General features: G+C 37.6%; 1 protein-coding gene across 6 annotated transcripts in view; it reads left to right on the top strand.

Moving 5' to 3' along the window:
* The window catches only part of DIP2C (disco interacting protein 2 homolog C), a 317,670-nt gene that overhangs the window by 241,285 nt on the left and 57,314 nt on the right, over positions 1 to 19,071 (top strand). For all 6 annotated transcript variants that reach the window (XM_066991456.1, XM_066991457.1, XM_066991455.1 and 3 more), the window contains 7 exons: positions 4,364 to 4,503; positions 6,078 to 6,214; positions 8,462 to 8,670; positions 8,870 to 8,984; positions 13,391 to 13,592; positions 14,965 to 15,074; positions 15,859 to 15,939. In XM_066991456.1, coding sequence (XP_066847557.1) covers positions 4,364 to 4,503; positions 6,078 to 6,214; positions 8,462 to 8,670; positions 8,870 to 8,984; positions 13,391 to 13,592; positions 14,965 to 15,074; positions 15,859 to 15,939 — 994 coding nt within the window. The remainder of the gene's footprint in view (positions 1 to 4,363; positions 4,504 to 6,077; positions 6,215 to 8,461; positions 8,671 to 8,869; positions 8,985 to 13,390; positions 13,593 to 14,964; positions 15,075 to 15,858; positions 15,940 to 19,071) is intronic.

Genomic DNA, 19,071 nt, shown 5'->3' with positions numbered 1-19,071 from the left:
CTCCAAAGCTGTCATACAAGAATTTGTAGAGTAATAAATTGACTTCCTAGTTAACACCTAAGTAAAGAGCACTTTATAACATAGTTCCCATTCCTGTAATTTCATCTAGTTTTAAATAGGCTGAAATGCAAAAGCTAATTCTATAAAAAGAAGCGGAAAAATGTCACCATAAAATTAGTTAAAATATCGGAATTTAAATGGAATCGCTATTAAGGAAAATCATGCTTTAAACTGGCCAGTTTAAAGAGAATTATGGCATTCTGCACGTTGATATTGGCTAACTGGTGCTTCTAACCTTTTGTATACTCTCAGTAATCATCTGGAAATGCCCTTTGAGTATGTGGGATTTGTGCCTAGAAATAAAACTGATAAATTCTGATAAATTTATTAAGCCTTATATACAGGAGTGTCCTTATGAAGGAGTCATGAGTCTTGAGGTGTTGTAGCACATAGTAAATAGCATAACTTGTCTCTTTTGGCATAATTTTCAGAAGCTGTACCTTGAACAGTAGGCACTTTGTTTTTAAGTTCAGATTTCTACAGCCACTTATAATTATTTTTTCACATGTTGAAACATGACTGTAAAGGACTGTAATAGTATTAAGTAAAATACTTCCTGCTGCAAAGTTTAAAATACACTGTACAAGTGAAATTCAACTAGATTTTCAATTAGCTTTCCAATAAAATACCACAGGCAGAAAGACACAATGCAAAGACACAATGTGGTTGTCTTTCAGGCACTATGTTATTAAGTTAAAATGTCTGAAATCTGACCATCAGTGATGTATCCTGTCCAGGTTAGTCTTCTTTCCATAAACTGCATTATCTCAAAGAGTCCTTCATACCTTTGAGGCTCATTCCATGAGCCTTTCCCCCCCATTCACAGAATTATCCCAAGAAGTAAGCTGTTTTTCTCATGTGTTGGGTTTCTCTGCTGTAGGCTGTGCAGACCTTCACTCCCTCTGACCTTCAAATTAACTGTTTCTGTGAAGTGCAGAGGGGAGGTGGACAGACAGCATACATTGTTTGAGCTGAACTCTGATTAATGGGAGAGAGTTTTCATTTCCTGTATTAGCTCTGGAAAATCTGCCCCAGCTCTCAGGTTTGAAGTGGAAGAACTCATTGCATCTCAACGTGCAGTGGCTGGCTTGCCCTTTCTAGACTTAAACTCTATGCTTATAACCATCTGAAGCACTAGAGATTCATTTTCAAATTAACTAGCATTGAGAGCTTACATAAAAAAATATTATTAGCACATAAAATAGCTGATAATTCAGAAAAAAAAAGCATTATTATCTTCAGTGCCTCACTATGTAATTACAGAGACGTTCTTATTGCAGCAAATGTTATTGAACACATATCTGCTTTTTTGAAGTCTGTGTAATGGTAGGGTAATACCAGCTGAACTTGGGAGCTTTAGTATTTTTCATTTTATTCAAGCCATCTCCAGCAACAGTAAAGTCATTATCATACAAGTTCCAAGGAGTTACAGCTGAAATATATGTTAAAATGACTCCCTACAGAGCACAGATCCAGAGAACTCCCTGTTAATGCTCAGGCTCTTTCAAAATCTATGGTGTATTTTTACTGATCTTCCTGCAAGGAAGTGTGACAAAACTAGTTTTATGTTGAAATATTCTTATAGTTTAGAAAAAAGACAGTCAATATTAGACTAATGGGTAGTTTAACCTTAGAGGTGAATCCTAAGACCGAATACTTAAAGGAATGTCTCATGCAAATAATTCTTTATGGTATTTCCTTTTGGTTTACTGCATATGAATTTGAACCCACTTGCTTAAGTGAGTGCAAAAGTTTAAGTACAAATCTGTTCCCATTTAAGCAAATGACAAAAAGTAGTGGTAGAGTAGATTGTATCTCTAAATGGCAGTGGTAACTGTTCTCAAAATGCTCTACAGTTCCTCAGCATGAACAAATCATCTTTGAAGTAGATAAGCATTGTCCCTATTGCATAAATGAGGAAACTAAAGGGATAGGTTTGTCTGGTTTATGCTAAATTTAGTTAGCATATGAAGTACGTGAAATTATACCTTTGTTTATTTGCTCCCATCTTAATCAAAAAATTATTTTTATTATTATCTAGTAGGTAGTCTTATAGAATTCCAAATTCATCATGGGAAATCTTGAATGTGTGAAGAAAAGTTTAAATGTTAACTTTAAAATAAATTAGAAATACATTAGAATGGGTTTATTTTTATCTCATCTCCTTTCCAAGTGATTTTCAAGTCCTTGTGCTTGGCTGAGATACTTCTGTTAGGGATGTACCCATGTGGATGTCATGGGCAGGACAAAATAAGATCCTATATATTGCAGGATTGTGGCTCACAAGATGCTGCCTAAGAAGCTGCGTGGGCGCAGCTGTGCTGCCAGGCTGCCTAGGTCCCCACCTCACTCCTGCACCTTGGCCCTCTCTATTCCCTTTGGTGTCAGCTAACGTGTGGCCTCCTAGAGGAGACTCCAGCACAGTTAACTGGTGACTCTCTCAAGGATCCACCTCAGACTACCAGCATACCAGAAGTAGTATGAAAGAACAGTTCTGAAATGCCTGTCCTGTGCTTCTTGTTAACCTGGCAAAGCTGTTACCTTGACCGGGGGCACACCATGTGCCTCTCTACTGAACAGGCCCCAAAACAACCCTAACTGGCCTCGTGCCTCCACTTTCTTTCCCTTGCACACCCTGTCTACGCAGCCGGTGTCTTTCAAAGCTGTGCCCACTCTTTTATTATTTTTTTTAGCAGTCTTTTGATGTAATAAGTAATTCAAGAAAATGTGTATGAGGGAAGTACAGGTGGTCTCTTCTCTCAGAAGGTTGTGAGCAGCTGTATTTGCCTGTAGGAGACGAGCACTCTCTTCATGTTTAAAATGTTCTGAGCAATAAAATGTGTGTTTTGGGGAGCAAGGGTGAGAGGAAGCTGATCAATTAATGTGGCTGAAAGTTCCTTTTACATGATAGGAATGTTATTTATCACAGCTGCTTGTTTACTAGCACCATTTGTTATGCTCTAATGCATTTTCAAGCGTGCCCACATCCTTCTACGTTGACAATGTCACTTGAGAATTATGCCTTGTAAAACGTATTAATTGAAATTTATAATGCCGATCACTGCAAGGCTTATGTGCCTTAGCATGGGCTAAGGCCCATCTAATATTTCAAGTACTGTACAGGAGAAATGTCATAAAAAGGACATTATCTGTGAAGAAACAGTTGTATTATGATGGACTAGTTAGGAAAAATACAGAATCTTGCAGTGAATATTGGCTGGTTTATGGATCTTGAAGATAGCTGGAATCTGGCTGCTCTACATGGATGCATTATCCATACCCAAATCAGCATTATGTTAGCCTCCAGTTTGGCATTCTAAAATGCAGGACAGTGTAAGAATCTTTCAAGACATGAAAAGTCGTGACATATTCTTCTGACTTAATAGCTTGCGTAGATCAACATTCGTTTGCTCAATCCAGACTCTATATATGTATAAATGTATTCACTGATACAGCATGGGGTTTTATCTTGAAACAAGTTGACAGACAGCTTGTGCTGATGCTGTGAAATTGTAAAGAACATTGGGAGTGAATTTGAGCAAACCGAGGTGTTACAAAGTGGCTGCATCCACAACATTTTGACCATGGCTGATGAAAGTGTAATTTGTTTTAATTTTCATTGCGTAAGTTAAAGTAGGAATAATTAAATTATATGCACTAAAATAAAAGTGGTGGAGTCTGTGCAGCTTCTACGGATACTTGGCAGTGAATCTATTAAAACCTTGTTTCTGCTGGTCAGTAATTCTAAGTGCTTAAATATTTTGAGTGGAAAATCTCATCTGTGATTTAAACACAGGTAATAAATATTTAATCTTGGTAATGTTACCACCTTTTACTCTGACCGTTGAACTTGGTTTCCTAATTCTAGGTTGCCCCTAAGTAACATAAAGAGACTTTGTCAAGTTATTTACTAATCATTTCTGAATATTTAGAATGCAGTTTCCCTCCACATCATTTACACTGCCTTTCAGTATTTTTAAAATAAGGCAAAAGCCCTTTACTTAGGTAATCAAGCAATCTTTATAAATCTATCTGAAAATCAAATACAAGCTGTGTTAGGTAAATGTTAAGTGTTACTTTCATCTCTGCAACACCATATATGTGGGTGACTACTGAATGGGAGAGTTGGCAGACATAATTACTCAGAAATGACTGAAAATGGGATTCTGTCAGATCTGCTAGAAAAAAAAGAGCAAGATGAAATTTTAAACTCTCAAATAGAGGGGTATTTGCAATATTAGTCCATTAAGTAAATGCTTACATCTGCCTGATAGTGTGGTGATGTTATAAACCATGGTTTCAGGCCAACAGATGACAGCAATCAGCCACCAGGCAGAGGAGTTCTGTCCATGCATGGTCTCACTTATGGAGTGATCCGAGTGGACTCTGAAGAAAAGCTGTCTGTTTTGACTGTCCAGGACGTTGGCTTGGTCATGCCAGGAGGTAAGGATTGAAAGAACTTCCTTTGAAGCTTACTATAAATCGATTAATCAATTTAATTGGTTTTCTCTAGAAAGTCATAGAAAGCTTTAGGATCGGACTATGCATACGTGAAAAAAATTTAGCCTAAAAGCATTACCTTACAAAACTTTATGGTTTGGAAACCTCAAGATTTCTTCTCTATAATTACTTCAGTGGCTCTCTTTCCCTGCGTTAGTGGCATGCTTGAAACAACCCCCCAACACATCAGAATGTCAATTTTTTAACTGTGAGATACAGATATAGAAAATAAGAAAGTTGGAGACTTTATTCTGGAGGCTATAAGTCTGCCCCAAGTGAAACTCTGTGGTAGAAGTTTATACAACCTATGCTAAGGATCAACAATATTGTTATCTGCAGGCTTGCAGAATGTTTTTCCAAAAATACTGCACTATCACCCAGTCATCAGAAAGAGGAGGCACGACTGAACAGTTCATGTTGCTAGATTCAGACTGAAGCCAGTGCTTCTAAAGATGAAGATAAGATTTTTCATAAGAGCTGTATTTTAAGTTATATGTGATGGAGACTAGAAAAAGGTAGTACTGTAGCTTTTCATAACAGAATGTTTGTTATGCACCAAATAAAACTTAAATTATGCATCTTATAAAATTTCAGTTGAGCAACTTAAAATAAAGATAAGATTGATTGTTGTCTAAGTGATCATATAAAATATTATTATAGATGTACCATCTTGCACTTCATACTATATTCTGATAGTTTTGAAAAAAGTACACACTTTTGTTTGTCCTTGGAGTGAGAGAAAGGTCTTTCTAGATTCTTTGCACTTGTACTTATAAGAGATGCTGCTGATTCATTTCTGGTGTCCCTTGTTCATCATAACCTCGGGCCCCAACTGCTAAGTTTACACTTGCTGGACTCCTATTCCAGGAATTGAAGCTGTAGCAGCATACCTGATTTTTATTCACATGGCTCACACACAAAATGTTTCTTCCTCAGATCAGTCCTTTCTAATCCTTTCTGTTTAGCTTCTACTGTCTCCACAGTCCTGTAAGACCAGTGAGAGGGAGTCTGAGCTCTGATAAATTCCTAGCAAAACAACTGTATTAGTCTGCTAGAATGTCTTGATCTTTCATATGGTGTTACTTGCCACTTAGTGAGAGGTGGATTTCCTGCTCGACTGCCTCTCTAGCAGTATATTTATTATCAAGAACACCATTAAGATATTTCATTTTGCTCTGACTGCAGCAGATCTGGCCTTCAGTAGGCAAAACTGGAAACATAGTAACACCACAAAAATATTACAAATCAGCTGAGATTTTAGATACAAAAAGATTAGGTTTTGTTTTCAATTTAAAGACTTAGTTTATGTACAGATCTTTGCAATCTTTTTGTAAATATGATATATAATGTAAATAACATTTTTAACGTTGAGCACCTAAGGGTTTGAGAAGCAGATTGTTGATTAGTGTCTACATGTAATTTATTTATGTCAACTCCACCGTGGTGTTTCTTCCAGAATTTGTATTATCCTATAGTTATTTTTGTAATATTTTTAAAGTCCTTTGTTCTTCCCTTAGCTATAATGTGTTCAGTGAAGCCAGATGGAATTCCACAGCTCTGTAAAACAGATGAAATAGGAGAACTATGTGTATGTGCTATTGCAACAGGTACATCATATTACGGACTCTCAGGCATGACCAAAAATACTTTTGAGGTAAGCTGACAAAAAACGCTATGGAAAATGTTAAGTAAAATACTTCCTTTTTAACTTTTTCAGGATAATATTTCACATAGAATATTGACAGTAACAGTATTAGAATATCAGCAATAATTGGTGCTTTTGTGGCTTGGGACCTTAGGTACTTTAGCCAGACAATCCTCACCGAAGCCCATTTCATTAAGTGCAATAACAGGTCATTATGTGGGTTTAGTTCTGGCTCTGAAGAGCTTTTACTATAATTTTGAAAGAAGATACCAGTGGCTGAACCAGTCAGAGGGAAAGCAGGAAGAAAAAAAAAGTTCAAAAGGTGATAATGTACAAGTATATGAGCTAGCTACATGCAGAATTTGATTGTTGCAAACAGTGGGAAAGCTGCTGTGCATCTTTTAAAAGCAGTTTCCAACATTTCCACAGCACGGCCAGCATTAAAGTCTTGCGTTTATACAGAAACCTGACAGACATAGTCTTCAAGAGCTATCTGAATAGCAAAGATACCTTTTCCGAGTTATCCTCCCACCCTCGCTTTTATTTGAATTGCCTTAGGTGAAAGCTTTTCTGCTTTGTGGAATTTGTTTTCCAGTATGTTTCAGCTCCAGTGTAGACTGCTGTATTGATAACTCTGTTGTACCTGCTCACTTGTTATCATTAATTTCTGTTGAAGCCAGTATGAAATGGTGGACAAATCCAAGAAATACTGAAAATATTTAGCTGAGATTTCTGTTCGTTATGATCATTTTCTCTTTGAATATTTGAGGAAGAGCTAAGAAAAGTGCATTTACACTTCCCTTATCAAATATTCTTACCATATTTTATAGGCTACACGTAGCTAATACCTCCTGCAAAATGGTTTCAGCTTTCATTATACAGATCTAAATGTTGTAAACACTATACATGAAATAATTAATGGACGCTGGTAGATACATTTCTCCATCATGCTACTGATGCCAGGAAACCTACTGTGCTATTGTGATCTGAATTTTATAGATCACTGATTACTGTGCTACTAAAAAAAATAGCAGTAACTATTGTGAAAGATAATCCCAGATTTGACATATTTCAAGCTAGAAAGGTGCTTATGTTCAATTTGAAGTACTTGCTGTAATTGTAAAATCATTCATAATTTGTAACCGAATCTGCAGTTTAGCAGCACGTTCGGAGTTATTCCTAATGGCAAATACATTGCCACTGAGTCAGCAGGATCATTCATTTTTAAAGTTAAGCATGTTCTTAAGAACCCTCTTCATGAGGGACTCTCTTCTATTTTAGTGTGTTACTCATGCTGCTGGTAATAGAGTCAGAGTTTTGTGTTGCTGAGATGAATTATGGCTGAGGATGTATAAGTATTAAACCTGTTCAATAGGAGTCACCCATGAGCATCTGGCAGCAGAATTTGACTTTTCTTTTTGAAGGGCACTATACAGTCATGGTCTTCCACTTGCCATTATATTAAATAACTTGCATTTAAGCTATTTCAGTTTAAGAGACAGTAGGAAAGTGTGCTTGTGTCAGAATGTGATTCAAAGCAGTTCACGTGCCAGAAGGATAACACTGGGCTGAGCGGGGTAAGGGAAGCAGAATAAATTGACCTGAGTAGAAATCTATCCTGTGGAAGTCATGTATGCATCTGGTGTTCAAACATTTAGAGAGTCTTTGTGTAGGACTGTATTGTCGCTTTTAGACATACTACATAAGGCATTAACACGGGTATTGTGAGCACTTAATTGAACATAGATAAAAATATGGTCAGTTGTAAGAGTCATTAAGGTACAATACCCTAGAATAGCTTTACTTCTAGCCTGTTTATTTCTCTACAGTATAATGAAATTGAGCATGAGATACTGAAAAGAACCTGAACTGTAATGTTTACAATTTAATCACCAAAGTACCCTGTACATAGCAACTCGGATTATTTTAGCTCAGCAAAACATGAAGTTATTTTATTCAATACTGTCTATGTTGTTTTTTTATTTTTCAGGTCAGAAATGATTCACAAAGCCATAGTTAGGGAAAATGTGTTTGGTAGGCAGAACGAGATTGAACTTGATGAACCTCAGGTACTGAAAATTATACACATAGCCTAGGAGTTTCTCAGTGCTCCTTTTATGGTCAGTGAAGCAAAGAGCATCACCAGAGACTTATTCACTTAATTCCAGAAGAGCCATCTGAAAGGCCGTCCTTGAAATATTTAACAGTATCATCTCAGTGTACAGCACTGAAGACCTGTGTTTCTGTGTCTTACAGGTGTTTCCTATGACCAGTTCTGGTGGCCCTATCACTGAATATCCTTTTATAAGGACTGGACTCCTAGGCTTTATAGGACCAGGTGGACTCGTCTTTGTTATCGGCAAAATGGATGGTTTGATGGTTGTCAGTGGAAGAAGACATAATGCTGATGACATTGTAGCAACAGCGCTGGCAGTGGAACCGATGAAATTTGTCTACAGGGGCAGGTTTGGACCCTTCTTTTCTTATACTGAGTAGAAATCTTTATTTTGTTTAGACCAGGGGTAAGTGACCCAAAATGCTTTCAGAAGGTAGCATGGAAGTAATGAATAGCAAAATCATGGTTACAGAGGGTTAACTTAGAAGACAGGATCATATTTTCGCCTGTCCTGGCACTAAATACTCTTCTTTCCTTCTCTTCTATAGAATAGCAGTGTTTTCAGTGAGCGTGCTGCATGATGAAAGGATAGTTATTGTTGCTGAGCAAAGGCCAGATTCCACAGAGGAAGACAGTTTTCAATGGATGAGTAGAGTTCTCCAGGTAATGATTTTTATGTACATTTAGAAGCTGGTTTTCCTGCTTTATATATATATATATATATATATATATATATTTATTAATCCTTTAGACCCCCTAAGTAATCTAACATTTGTATTTGAGTATTTGTAAGTACAGTTTCAGTCACACTTCCACCTACCTAATGAGCACAAAATTAGCTTCTTCTGAGTAGGCCACCCGTATCCAGAGAGCGATCCCTTCCCTATCCAAAATGCTGTAAGAAAACAGGGATGAAATGAGGCAATAGTAAGAAGAGAGGAGCGTATGGTTATGAGCATACAGTCATTCATTACTTCAAAAGGGTAATGAATGAATGCATATACTGTTACTGTGAAATGCTACCAAAGTCTCTTCCTAAACAGTTATTGGCACTGGCATGGAGTTGACCTCATCAAAAGCAGACATACATATCTGAGTTAGATCTCTAGATTTCTTTTTAATCAATGGGAGAGAATTAGGTGTGTTCTAGTGCACCATGGTGATACCTAAAGTAAACTGAATGAAACACAGCCTAATAATACCTATTTCTCTCCACTGAAGTAACAGGAAGGGATTGATTAGCTCAGATGTAGGCATCTATGGTAAGGTTATCTGCATAGAGGACGCCTATTGCAAGGAATCCCATTCCAGCTGTCTGGTGGATCACGCAAGGCACATACCACCATGATGAAATCCACCTTGGTGGGTTTGTTGACATTCTGACCAGAAGACAGAAGCCACTGTATGCTAAAAAATTCTTCCTACATGTAGCAGTCCAAGTTAAGACAAATATCATTACCATACTCAAAGGTTTTTCAGCATGAATGTCCACACAATAAAAGTCAGATATTTCGGATAGAAGTCATTTTCCATCACCATGGCTAAGCCAATTCTCACTCAACAGTAATAGTTTAGCAGAGACGTAGTAAAATGAAGTCAGTCTGTTGCTACCTTTCTATGGCTGGGCACCTGTTAACTTCCACTTCCCTTGCTTACCCCTCTTTCTGTCCTTCCTCAAGGTTTCTTCTCAAGTAAATATATTACAAATACATTTTACCCAAGCTTTACCCAAGAGCTAAAGAACTTCCACACAGTTCAGAGAAGGTATTTTTATTCAGTATTGCCTTGTGCTGAGTAAGAAAGGGAATCTTTGCCATATTCTTAAAGAAACTGAACAAATAAGCTTTCATCCATCTCAGGACATATTTGTATACTCTCTTGGTTTAGAAGATAGCTACTTTTTATACAGTTAGAAGCATCTCATCTTCACAATTAACCTAGATTGTTATAAAGAAAAGCTAGAACATCTAGCTTGTCCATCACACAGAAAACCATTGAAGCGCACAATATAGGTTTTGGATTGTCCATGCTTTGAAAATAATTATCAAGAAACAAGCTCCTGAAGAAGAGATTGGAGTTCTGGACTTCTCCTGGTTTTTCAGCTGCGCATTTTTGTGACTTCCACAGAAATCATTCATACACCATTATAGCCAGTAGAACTCGGTACTCAGACTCTGTGGGAGTCCTGTGTCAAGTTGCTCCTGCCAAAAGGCAATTCTTATTATTCTGACTATAAGCAAATCACCACAGTGTCTAGGAATGGTGGGCCATTCATTAAAGTACACGTTTGTGTGGCTGCTTTCATCACCCGTGTATGAAGTCTGCAACTCTAGCACGTGTCACTATGTGAACAAGATGTTTCTGGTTCCACTTCAGCCGAGAGCTGAGATGGAGAACAGAAGCCAGGAACATGCAGGATGCGTTGTGCCTGCTTCCCAATCAGAGTTTCAATGACAGATGTCAGGAAGTGGTAACCAAGTGTATCTGAATCATCTGCTAGGGAAGAGCAACATAACAACATCACACTTGTGTCATGACTCTCAAGGATACTCTTGATAACATACTGTAACAAATTGTTCCTCATTTCTCCTGATACTTGTGAGACTCCCTCCATGTGCTGCCCTCTGCCAGTCCTTCTGTACACCACCTGGCTTGCTGTGTTTCTACTTCTCTTCCCTGTATCTATTTTCAGGACTTCTTTCCAGCGGGTTGTACCTTCTTCTCACTCTCCCCAATCCTTCCAGCTCCTCAGCAAAAGGGCTGAAGGACAATAGAGCTGCTGTATGTACAAGACTATGTCGGGCTGTGTCTGTGGGTTTAGCAGAGGCATGGTTGGGAGGGATTTGCCAGGCTGAATACAGAGTGTCTTGAGAGTAGTGAAATAGGAAGATATGTTAGTGACAGTGCAAGCAAAGGTCCCAGGTCCCCTGAGTTTAGTCAGATAAATCCTAGGTACTCATTCATCTCCCAAGGCTGCTTTAAACAGATCTGACCCTTCAGGCAGAGATATAGTTCCTGTTCCTGGCAGATTGGATGTTGGTTTTACCAGTGCCAACACACTTGGCAGGACTTGGCAAGGCTAGGCAAAGCTAGGAGATCTACTGCAGAACCGGGGGTGTCTGCTAGGAGAATTTTGTCAGAATAGGATGTTTTCTTATCTTGAACAATGTAGCAGGTCTGGGCTCTGTGCAAGTTCTGGTTTTCTCAATGAAACAGAGGGATGAAGATTTCAGGTACTCTGTTTACTGGCTAGGTTATGTCTTTGAAAAACTGTGCCATCTCTTCAAAAGGCATAAATGCCAGCAGTATTAAAAGTTGACTGGTACCCTTCTCTCAGAATATCAAGGTTTGGTTCATCAGTGTTCATCCTTGTGAAACAAAGTCATTCACCTGCTTCAGCAATGTGCTGAATTCCAAAATGGGAAAGGTAACGATTTTGAATGGTCCATGACATTTTATCAGGCATTGTGCCACAGAGGTATCTATCAAAGAAGACAGTTTGGAAGTCACTCATATATAACAGCCTATATAACAGCCCTAATCCCACCAGAGATGGGCATTGCTCTCCATTCATGTTTAGGAGCCACTGTGATATGTTTCAATAAGAGTGGTTACTTACACTGTAACAGTTTTTCTTCAAGCTGATGTTAGGTGAGGATCCCATGATTTATCACTACTTTTCAGAAACCTACAAATAACATTATCATTATGAGGTCTGACACTTCATATTTCTGCCAGAAACACGAGACATTGGTTGTAGGCTGTCACGCATATCTAGCTATTGCTGGTATTTAATGTAGGGTGTAAAAAGACCAGCAGTGAGGTCTTCTAGTAGTGCCATGCAATTTACCGCTACTTAAACTGCAATGTTTGTGAAACAACTTACTGCTTTATTATTCTTTCTTACCAAATTTTACAATCAAATAAAAAAATGAAGCAAACAGAAGTCAAAAGACAAATATTATTTAGAATTTCTGTAGAAGTAATCGGTAATTTATTGGTCTACACTTAAGTACATAATTGTAAATAATTTGTTTCTTGGAATATAGATTGTATCTTCGAAACAACAAATGTACGCATATACTTTCCTCATGGTTAAAAATTAAAATGCAAGTTAAGTAAATTATATTTTTAACATTTGACTTCTCATTAGAGATGCCGTCTGTAATTTGTTTCTCAGTCTGCTTGGATGTCTTAAAGTTGTTTTTCTAACTCACTTACTGCAAATTTTTGCAAGGAAAATAACCAGTTAAAATGTATATGGAATTAAAATCTAAGTGCATATATATTCATGTTTAACTAAATAAATTACATAGATACTGAACTTACTGCTTTTTTGGAAAGTGATGCAGTTGACTCCACTGACAGACAATGAACAGGGTTACTATATGATTCAAAAATCCTTATTTTTCAGGTCTGCATTCAACAGATTTTTTTCAAGTCAATACTTTTGTAGTTTTCCCTTAGATTGTATCTGTTCTCATTCCTGACTGAGGATCTTATACACAGTAATCAGGGAACAAAACAGCTTTGAACTTAAAAAAAAAACCAAAAAACCAAAAACAAACAAAAACATAAGCTACATACATCAGTAGCTGTACAGTGATACACGTGCAGCATTTAAAATTTTTCTTTGCTCTGCAAGGTGGACTGGAAGTTGATAGCAATCCTTTGAACTTTAATTCAGAGAAGTGTGCAGGTTAAAGATCAGTTTCACATGAGCTCCCAGACCATCTTAGTAATAAATGTCTGTGATACTTACTACTATCATGTACCTAAAGAATGCCTGTTTAGCATTTGTTAATAGATTTCCATGTATTTATCACGAGGTTTTTGTTTGCTTTTTTTTTTTTCTTCTTATCTTCTGGGATGAGTGTAACAACATCAATGTTAAACTTCTATCCACCTGTTCCCAATGAAAAGAACCTCCTTATCACAGGCATTGCTGAAGTGTCTTTCTACTGCCAGTTAATTATTAGGGTTGTTTTATGCAGCAATTCAGAATAATGTGTTTATTATGATGATGAAAAATTAGCCTTTCATTAAAATCGACTTCCTGCTTTTTTTAGGCTATTGACAGTATTCATCAAGTGGGAGTCTACTGCTTAGCACTGGTACCAGCAAACACGCTTCCCAAGACACCGCTGGGAGGAATACACCTGTCAGAAACCAAACAGCTTTTCTTGGAAGGATCGCTGCATCCTTGTAATGTGCTGATGTGTCCCCACACATGCGTAACAAACCTGCCTAAACCAAGGCAAAAACAACCAGGTAAGATGAGTGAGTGCAAAAGGACAGTGACTTAACACTGTGTGTTCATGGCACTGTACAGGGTAAAATCAAGTAACCGTTAATGCAGGTGAGAATCAGCTCCATCAGCTGTTCATGTTAAATATTATAGGTGTTTTAAGGACATGATCTGTTCTGGTGGAAGGTAGGAGGAGTATCTTCACAAGGAAAACTGCTCTAAAATGCTTGCTCAATAGTAAAGATGAAGAACTTTTTATTGCTCTAAAATGCACAAATCGAAGTTCCTTGCAAATTCCCGGTCAGTCGTGTTTAAAGTGCAAGGACTGAGACTCAAGCAGAAAGAGAAAATCTTGGCTTATTTGGAGGCTGAATTTGTAAAATGGAAGTAAAGATGTAGAAGACCATTGACATTAAATAACAGTGTTGGAAGAAAAACAAATGGTTAAAAACTGATTATGAATAAATTCAAACCAAGAATTTTTTTACCTGAGGAGGGAGGTTCTGGATTTTTCATACATATTTGTGGGGAAAACTAAACTGGTTTTAAGATGGTTCTTTTGCAGTTCTCCTGCATTTTATGAAGAATATCATATGAAAAGGTACAGCGAGGCATGGACTCAAGAGACCAAGAAGGGTTCTGTAGCCTGCTGTAGTACCATCTCTGGTTGCTCATGCCCAGTGAACAAGAACCTGCTTTTTTTTTTTACATTGCATTTTTTTTACTTTGAATCCAATTGCAGATTTTAGTACAGAGATTAATTTCAAGGATTTCTATATCTGTATTTTTCCCTAATGGCAGTCAACAAAACATCAGTGGAATCCGCCTCATGGAGAAGTGTCAGTCTTGACATTTACCTTTCTTCTGAATTTACGTTATCTTCAGTTTCTACTGTGTGTTAGGGGGTCTGCATATATTTTATCATATGCACCATCTGCCTTCCTAATTCTTGTCACTTCATGTCTGTAGTGCTTACAGAATTGCTAACACAGATGCAACTTATCCCTGGGAACAGAAGAGAGTAATAGGAACCCCATTCCTGAAGGCTGGACACATCTCATCTAGGAATGGACATGCCTAAATTAGGAGATGAATTTTCATAGGAATCCTCACATCAGGACAGACAAGATGTGTCTCTGACCCTAGAAAGCCCATGCTAAACAGGCTGCTTAGTTAAATATATAGTTAAGATGAGATGAATCCAGGCCTATGTATCTTTCAGCTACTTCTGGTCCATCAACCAAAGTTTGTGTCAACAGAGATGTGCTCAAGGTTTTGTGTTGTAGCAAATGGTATCAATGAGGAAAATTTGTGATTCAAAAGGAAATGCAAATAATTTTCATCCACAAGCAAATAATTCTTTATTGCATTTAACACATTTCTGATTTATTCTAGAAATTGGCCCCGCCTCTGTGATGGTGGGGAACTTGGTCTCTGGAAAAAGAATTGCACAGGCCAGTGGTAGAGATTTGGGGCAAATAGAAGATAATGATCAAGCCAGAAAGGTGAGTTAAACTTTTCTGATATGGCTTATATTTAGCTAGCTAGTATCAGAAGACTTAGCAGTACATAGATTATATTGTTATTTCAGAATTTGATGATTGCATTTTAATTCAAACAAACCTATTTCAGGACCCTCTTCACAGGGAAATATGAAATAGACATGAGGGAATCGCTGCATTTCATGTGTATGGATTATTTTACAAGGATACATGGGACGATAGAAAAAACATGGTAGAAAGTGTTAATGGGTCTTTCATTGGAAATTACTCTCTATTGTATCTTTTTAGTAGGTCAAGTAGAGTCCAGGAGATTTTGTTTGCCTGCATGGTCCTGACCTTATTTTTTTATTTCATTTTGATTCTGTAAAACTATGTTTCAGTTCAGGTTCTTTGGAGGCTTATGCGAGTAATTAAATGAATAATTTCTAAGCTCTAACTATCTATATTTATAATAAGATAAAGAGAGGAAGCTGAAGAATAAAAATTATGCTTAAATTCAGAGAGAGTAGTAAGAACTATTTTATTGTTCTGAAAGTATATGTAGTAATGCGTCATCATTCCAGTAGTGGCTTGACTTCCAGAGAGGCCTCTTTTACTGCACAGGAGCACCTTGTTGTAAAAATGTATGATGACAAGAGAATTAATTTAGGTTTAGTGCATCATAGTTATTGATGTAAAATACAGAATACAACTAAAAACGACATATGTTTAAAAACATACATAGTTTTATGTTTTTTAAAGCTGAAAAGTTATTTAGTGCCATGACTATCACTCTGCTTTATTTCAGTTCCTCTTCCTCTCAGAAGTTTTACAATGGAGAGCTCAGACCACTCCTGACCACGTGCTTTACACTCTACTTAACTGCAGGGTAAGCAGAGCAGACTGGTACGCTGGCAAGTTGCAGTATGGAAAATGACACGCTGGTATTTCAACTGCACCTGCTTACACTGTGGCTGAACACAACTCTTTGTGTTTCTTTTCCCATTAATACTCAGCTGCTGTATTTAATGTTCATTGTGGCAGGGAGGAAAAGAGAATAATCACTGCCAGTTGCCAAAAGAAAATTTGCTTCTGTATCAGGCACCCCACCTTTTACATTTCTCATTTCATTTTCTACCACATACATGTTGAGGATGAGCTGACACTGCAAATCTGTTTCACTACTGCTTGTTCTGATACCAAAGAGTGGTATTTAGTACTGCTCACAGTCTCAATTTCTAATTTGAAAAATACAGGCTTGACAAAATGAAAGCATTTTTGTAAATACAGCAATGATTGTTGGGTTTAAGACTGGACCAGCCAATGGGAGGTGAAAGAATGGGAAAAGGAATTAAAAAGAAGAAGAGGTATGTCCAAAATCTCGCCAGGTCTGCAAAGGATCACTAATGCATTTCTCTGCATAGATTACATGAAGTGCCAGCCTGGCACAATATTTCATTGCCAATCAAAAATGATTTACTGCATGTCACATGGTACAGAACTTGAGTTTATTAAGAGTGGGTGATTACAGGCTGCCTAGACAACTGTAGACGACAAACCAGTAATTCCCAAGACCACTGCAGAGCAAAAAAACCTGATTTCAAACCAGCCCCCCTCAGCACATCTAGGCATGTCTGTCAAAACTGGGAAACATATCTAGTATGTGAGGTTCTCAAGGAAAGGAAAGGGCTCAGAATATTCACCTGTGCCACCTGGAATAGCTGGTGTTTGTTCTCAGCCCATGTGGCACTTAAACAACTTAGATGAGATCATAAACCTCCAGTGAACATTTGCTGAATGACCAGTTAGTGTATTTACCGGATATGCTTCCCTCGCCCATATCACAGTGCTGGTACCAAAGTTCAGTTTGAGGCTACCAATGAGTCGTGAAACCAATTTGTTTTCATTCAGATTATCAGCCAGCATTATATGAACATTTGCTACTTTAGAGATGACAGTGATGTAGTTATTTAGCTGTCTGTAGCAAAGCAGAAAATTTGAGAGGCAATGCTGTACACGGATGCACTATTACACCATTAAATGAGTGCATTGTCCTGACCTGTAAGTTAGGAGCAAGGATGCTATGAGAAAGAGACAGTGACACGTCCTGTCCCATCTCCTCCACACAGATTGTTGCTTTTGAACTTTAGATAAAGCCAGACTTCCCATGCTGACAGAGGGTTCAAACAGTGGGAGGGAAGGACACAATATGGAGAGTGAGGATTAACAAAACAATTTGTCATTCCTTAGAAGTGAAAAATAGTTGAATTTTGAAATTCAATTTCTCTGCTCCTTTAATATTCTCAGCATAGAGTATGGCATCGTATGAAATTTGAGAGTTTTGTAGTTTTATGAAGACATTTAATGTCTAATAGAAAGGTGTGGCAGGTTTGGTAGGTTTTAGCCTAAGCAAATTTTATTGCCCATCTTGAATTTTAGTTCTGGTTTGTAACTTTTCCCTTTTTGTCTTTCTTGCATATTGTCTGTACACTTTATTCTAAAACATCCAGACCTCTTGCAGTTGATGTCTAATAGATACATGCCGAGATTAGTGTTTTTGTGTAACCCGAGCCTTTTGAGAATTTGTAAGATTTCTAAATTAGCACAGTGCCTTGTTTTTAGTGTGTTTCATGAAGGATTGCAACACCTTCCCATTGTGAGACTGTTCATGTATGAGACCCAAAGGGAATGTTTCCCTTTGCTTGCCAATGATTCTTGTCCAACAACAGAATTCTTCTCTGCACTTCATATAAACACTGTCTTTCTGCTGGTTCACCTGCAGCAAGTGCCAGAGGTCTTAAATGAGCTTTGCACAAATATGCATGATTTGCAGCAGTTTCCTTTCTGTGTCTGTGGGGCCTGTGATTCTGGTGTATGTGGGGGAAATGAAGGGTCCTTCTCCCCACGAGTATGCAGACAGGCAATTTCTTGAAAGAAGGAACTGAGTTCAAACACATTCCTACTGCTACGTCTGCAGTGACTAGGCACCCAGACCTCAGGTCACTTTGACCATGGAAGCCATCTGTAGTCCAGAACCCCAATAGCTGCACACGTCCTTAGACAAAGTTTTCTTGGTAGAACAATTCTGAAGACATACTAAAATTGCCTGAAGAGAATTTCACTAAGTGTGGTTGCTGAACATTGTGAAGAGGAATGCAAAACCCTGACTTTGCCCTTTTTTTTTTCAGTTAGCTTGTGCTCTTTCTTGACAGTGTTTGACATATAAAGTTTGTAAATGCCAAGTGATACATACATGATAACACCCTATGTCCCTACTTCCAGTGCGAGACATTTATCAGACTGTTCTCTCCCCTCTGAAGCTTGTGATCAATCAATACTGTAGTGGTGTGAAGGATAGTGATAATGAATGGAAATCAGCAATCAATCCAAATGCTTATTATTTCTTGCCTTGTTAAAGTTTAAAGAATATATAGTGGTCTCCTGTAAAACAGAAGACCCTATTACTTTATCTCTTAATAAGAACAGTGATACAATATTTTAAATGATATTGCATTGCATTGCATTTTTGATGCATTGATCTTTTTAAGAGTATATATTGCCTTTTTTTTTTTCCCGCAGTTTCTTCAGCGTTTCTATTTTTAAATGAGCTCAGTGCTTGTGATAGGTGCCAGGTGTATCATAGCTGTGTATCAGGGGTATCATCTCTTCTGAGCTGTCAGCCCTGTTAGTGAATTTTGTGATAACAACATATATACATATTTCTCTGTATGTGTATTTGTGCATGTGCATATATACAGACGAACATATTTTTAGGGAATGCAAGAACCATAACACTCATCCAATTTAAAACACTATGTCTGTTTGATAATTTTGAGTTAGTGCTACTTGAATTGCTTCAAAAAAACAGACTCTGTAGTAGCGTATTGTCACTTTCCTTTTTTTTTTCCCATGCTGACCAGAGTTACTCAAATTCAACAAATGCCTTTCTTTTCTATTTCATTCATATGCATGTGCTTAGCTTTCGTTCCAGACTAATTCTTTTCGCCTGTCACAAAGTATT

The sequence above is a fragment of the Anser cygnoides genome, chromosome 2, assembly GCF_040182565.1.
Source record: "Anser cygnoides isolate HZ-2024a breed goose chromosome 2, Taihu_goose_T2T_genome, whole genome shotgun sequence".
In the NCBI taxonomy this organism is placed as follows: Eukaryota; Metazoa; Chordata; class Aves; order Anseriformes; family Anatidae; genus Anser; species Anser cygnoides.
The sequence above is the reverse complement of the archived record's forward strand: the minus strand, read 5'-3'. Positions and strand labels throughout refer to the sequence as shown.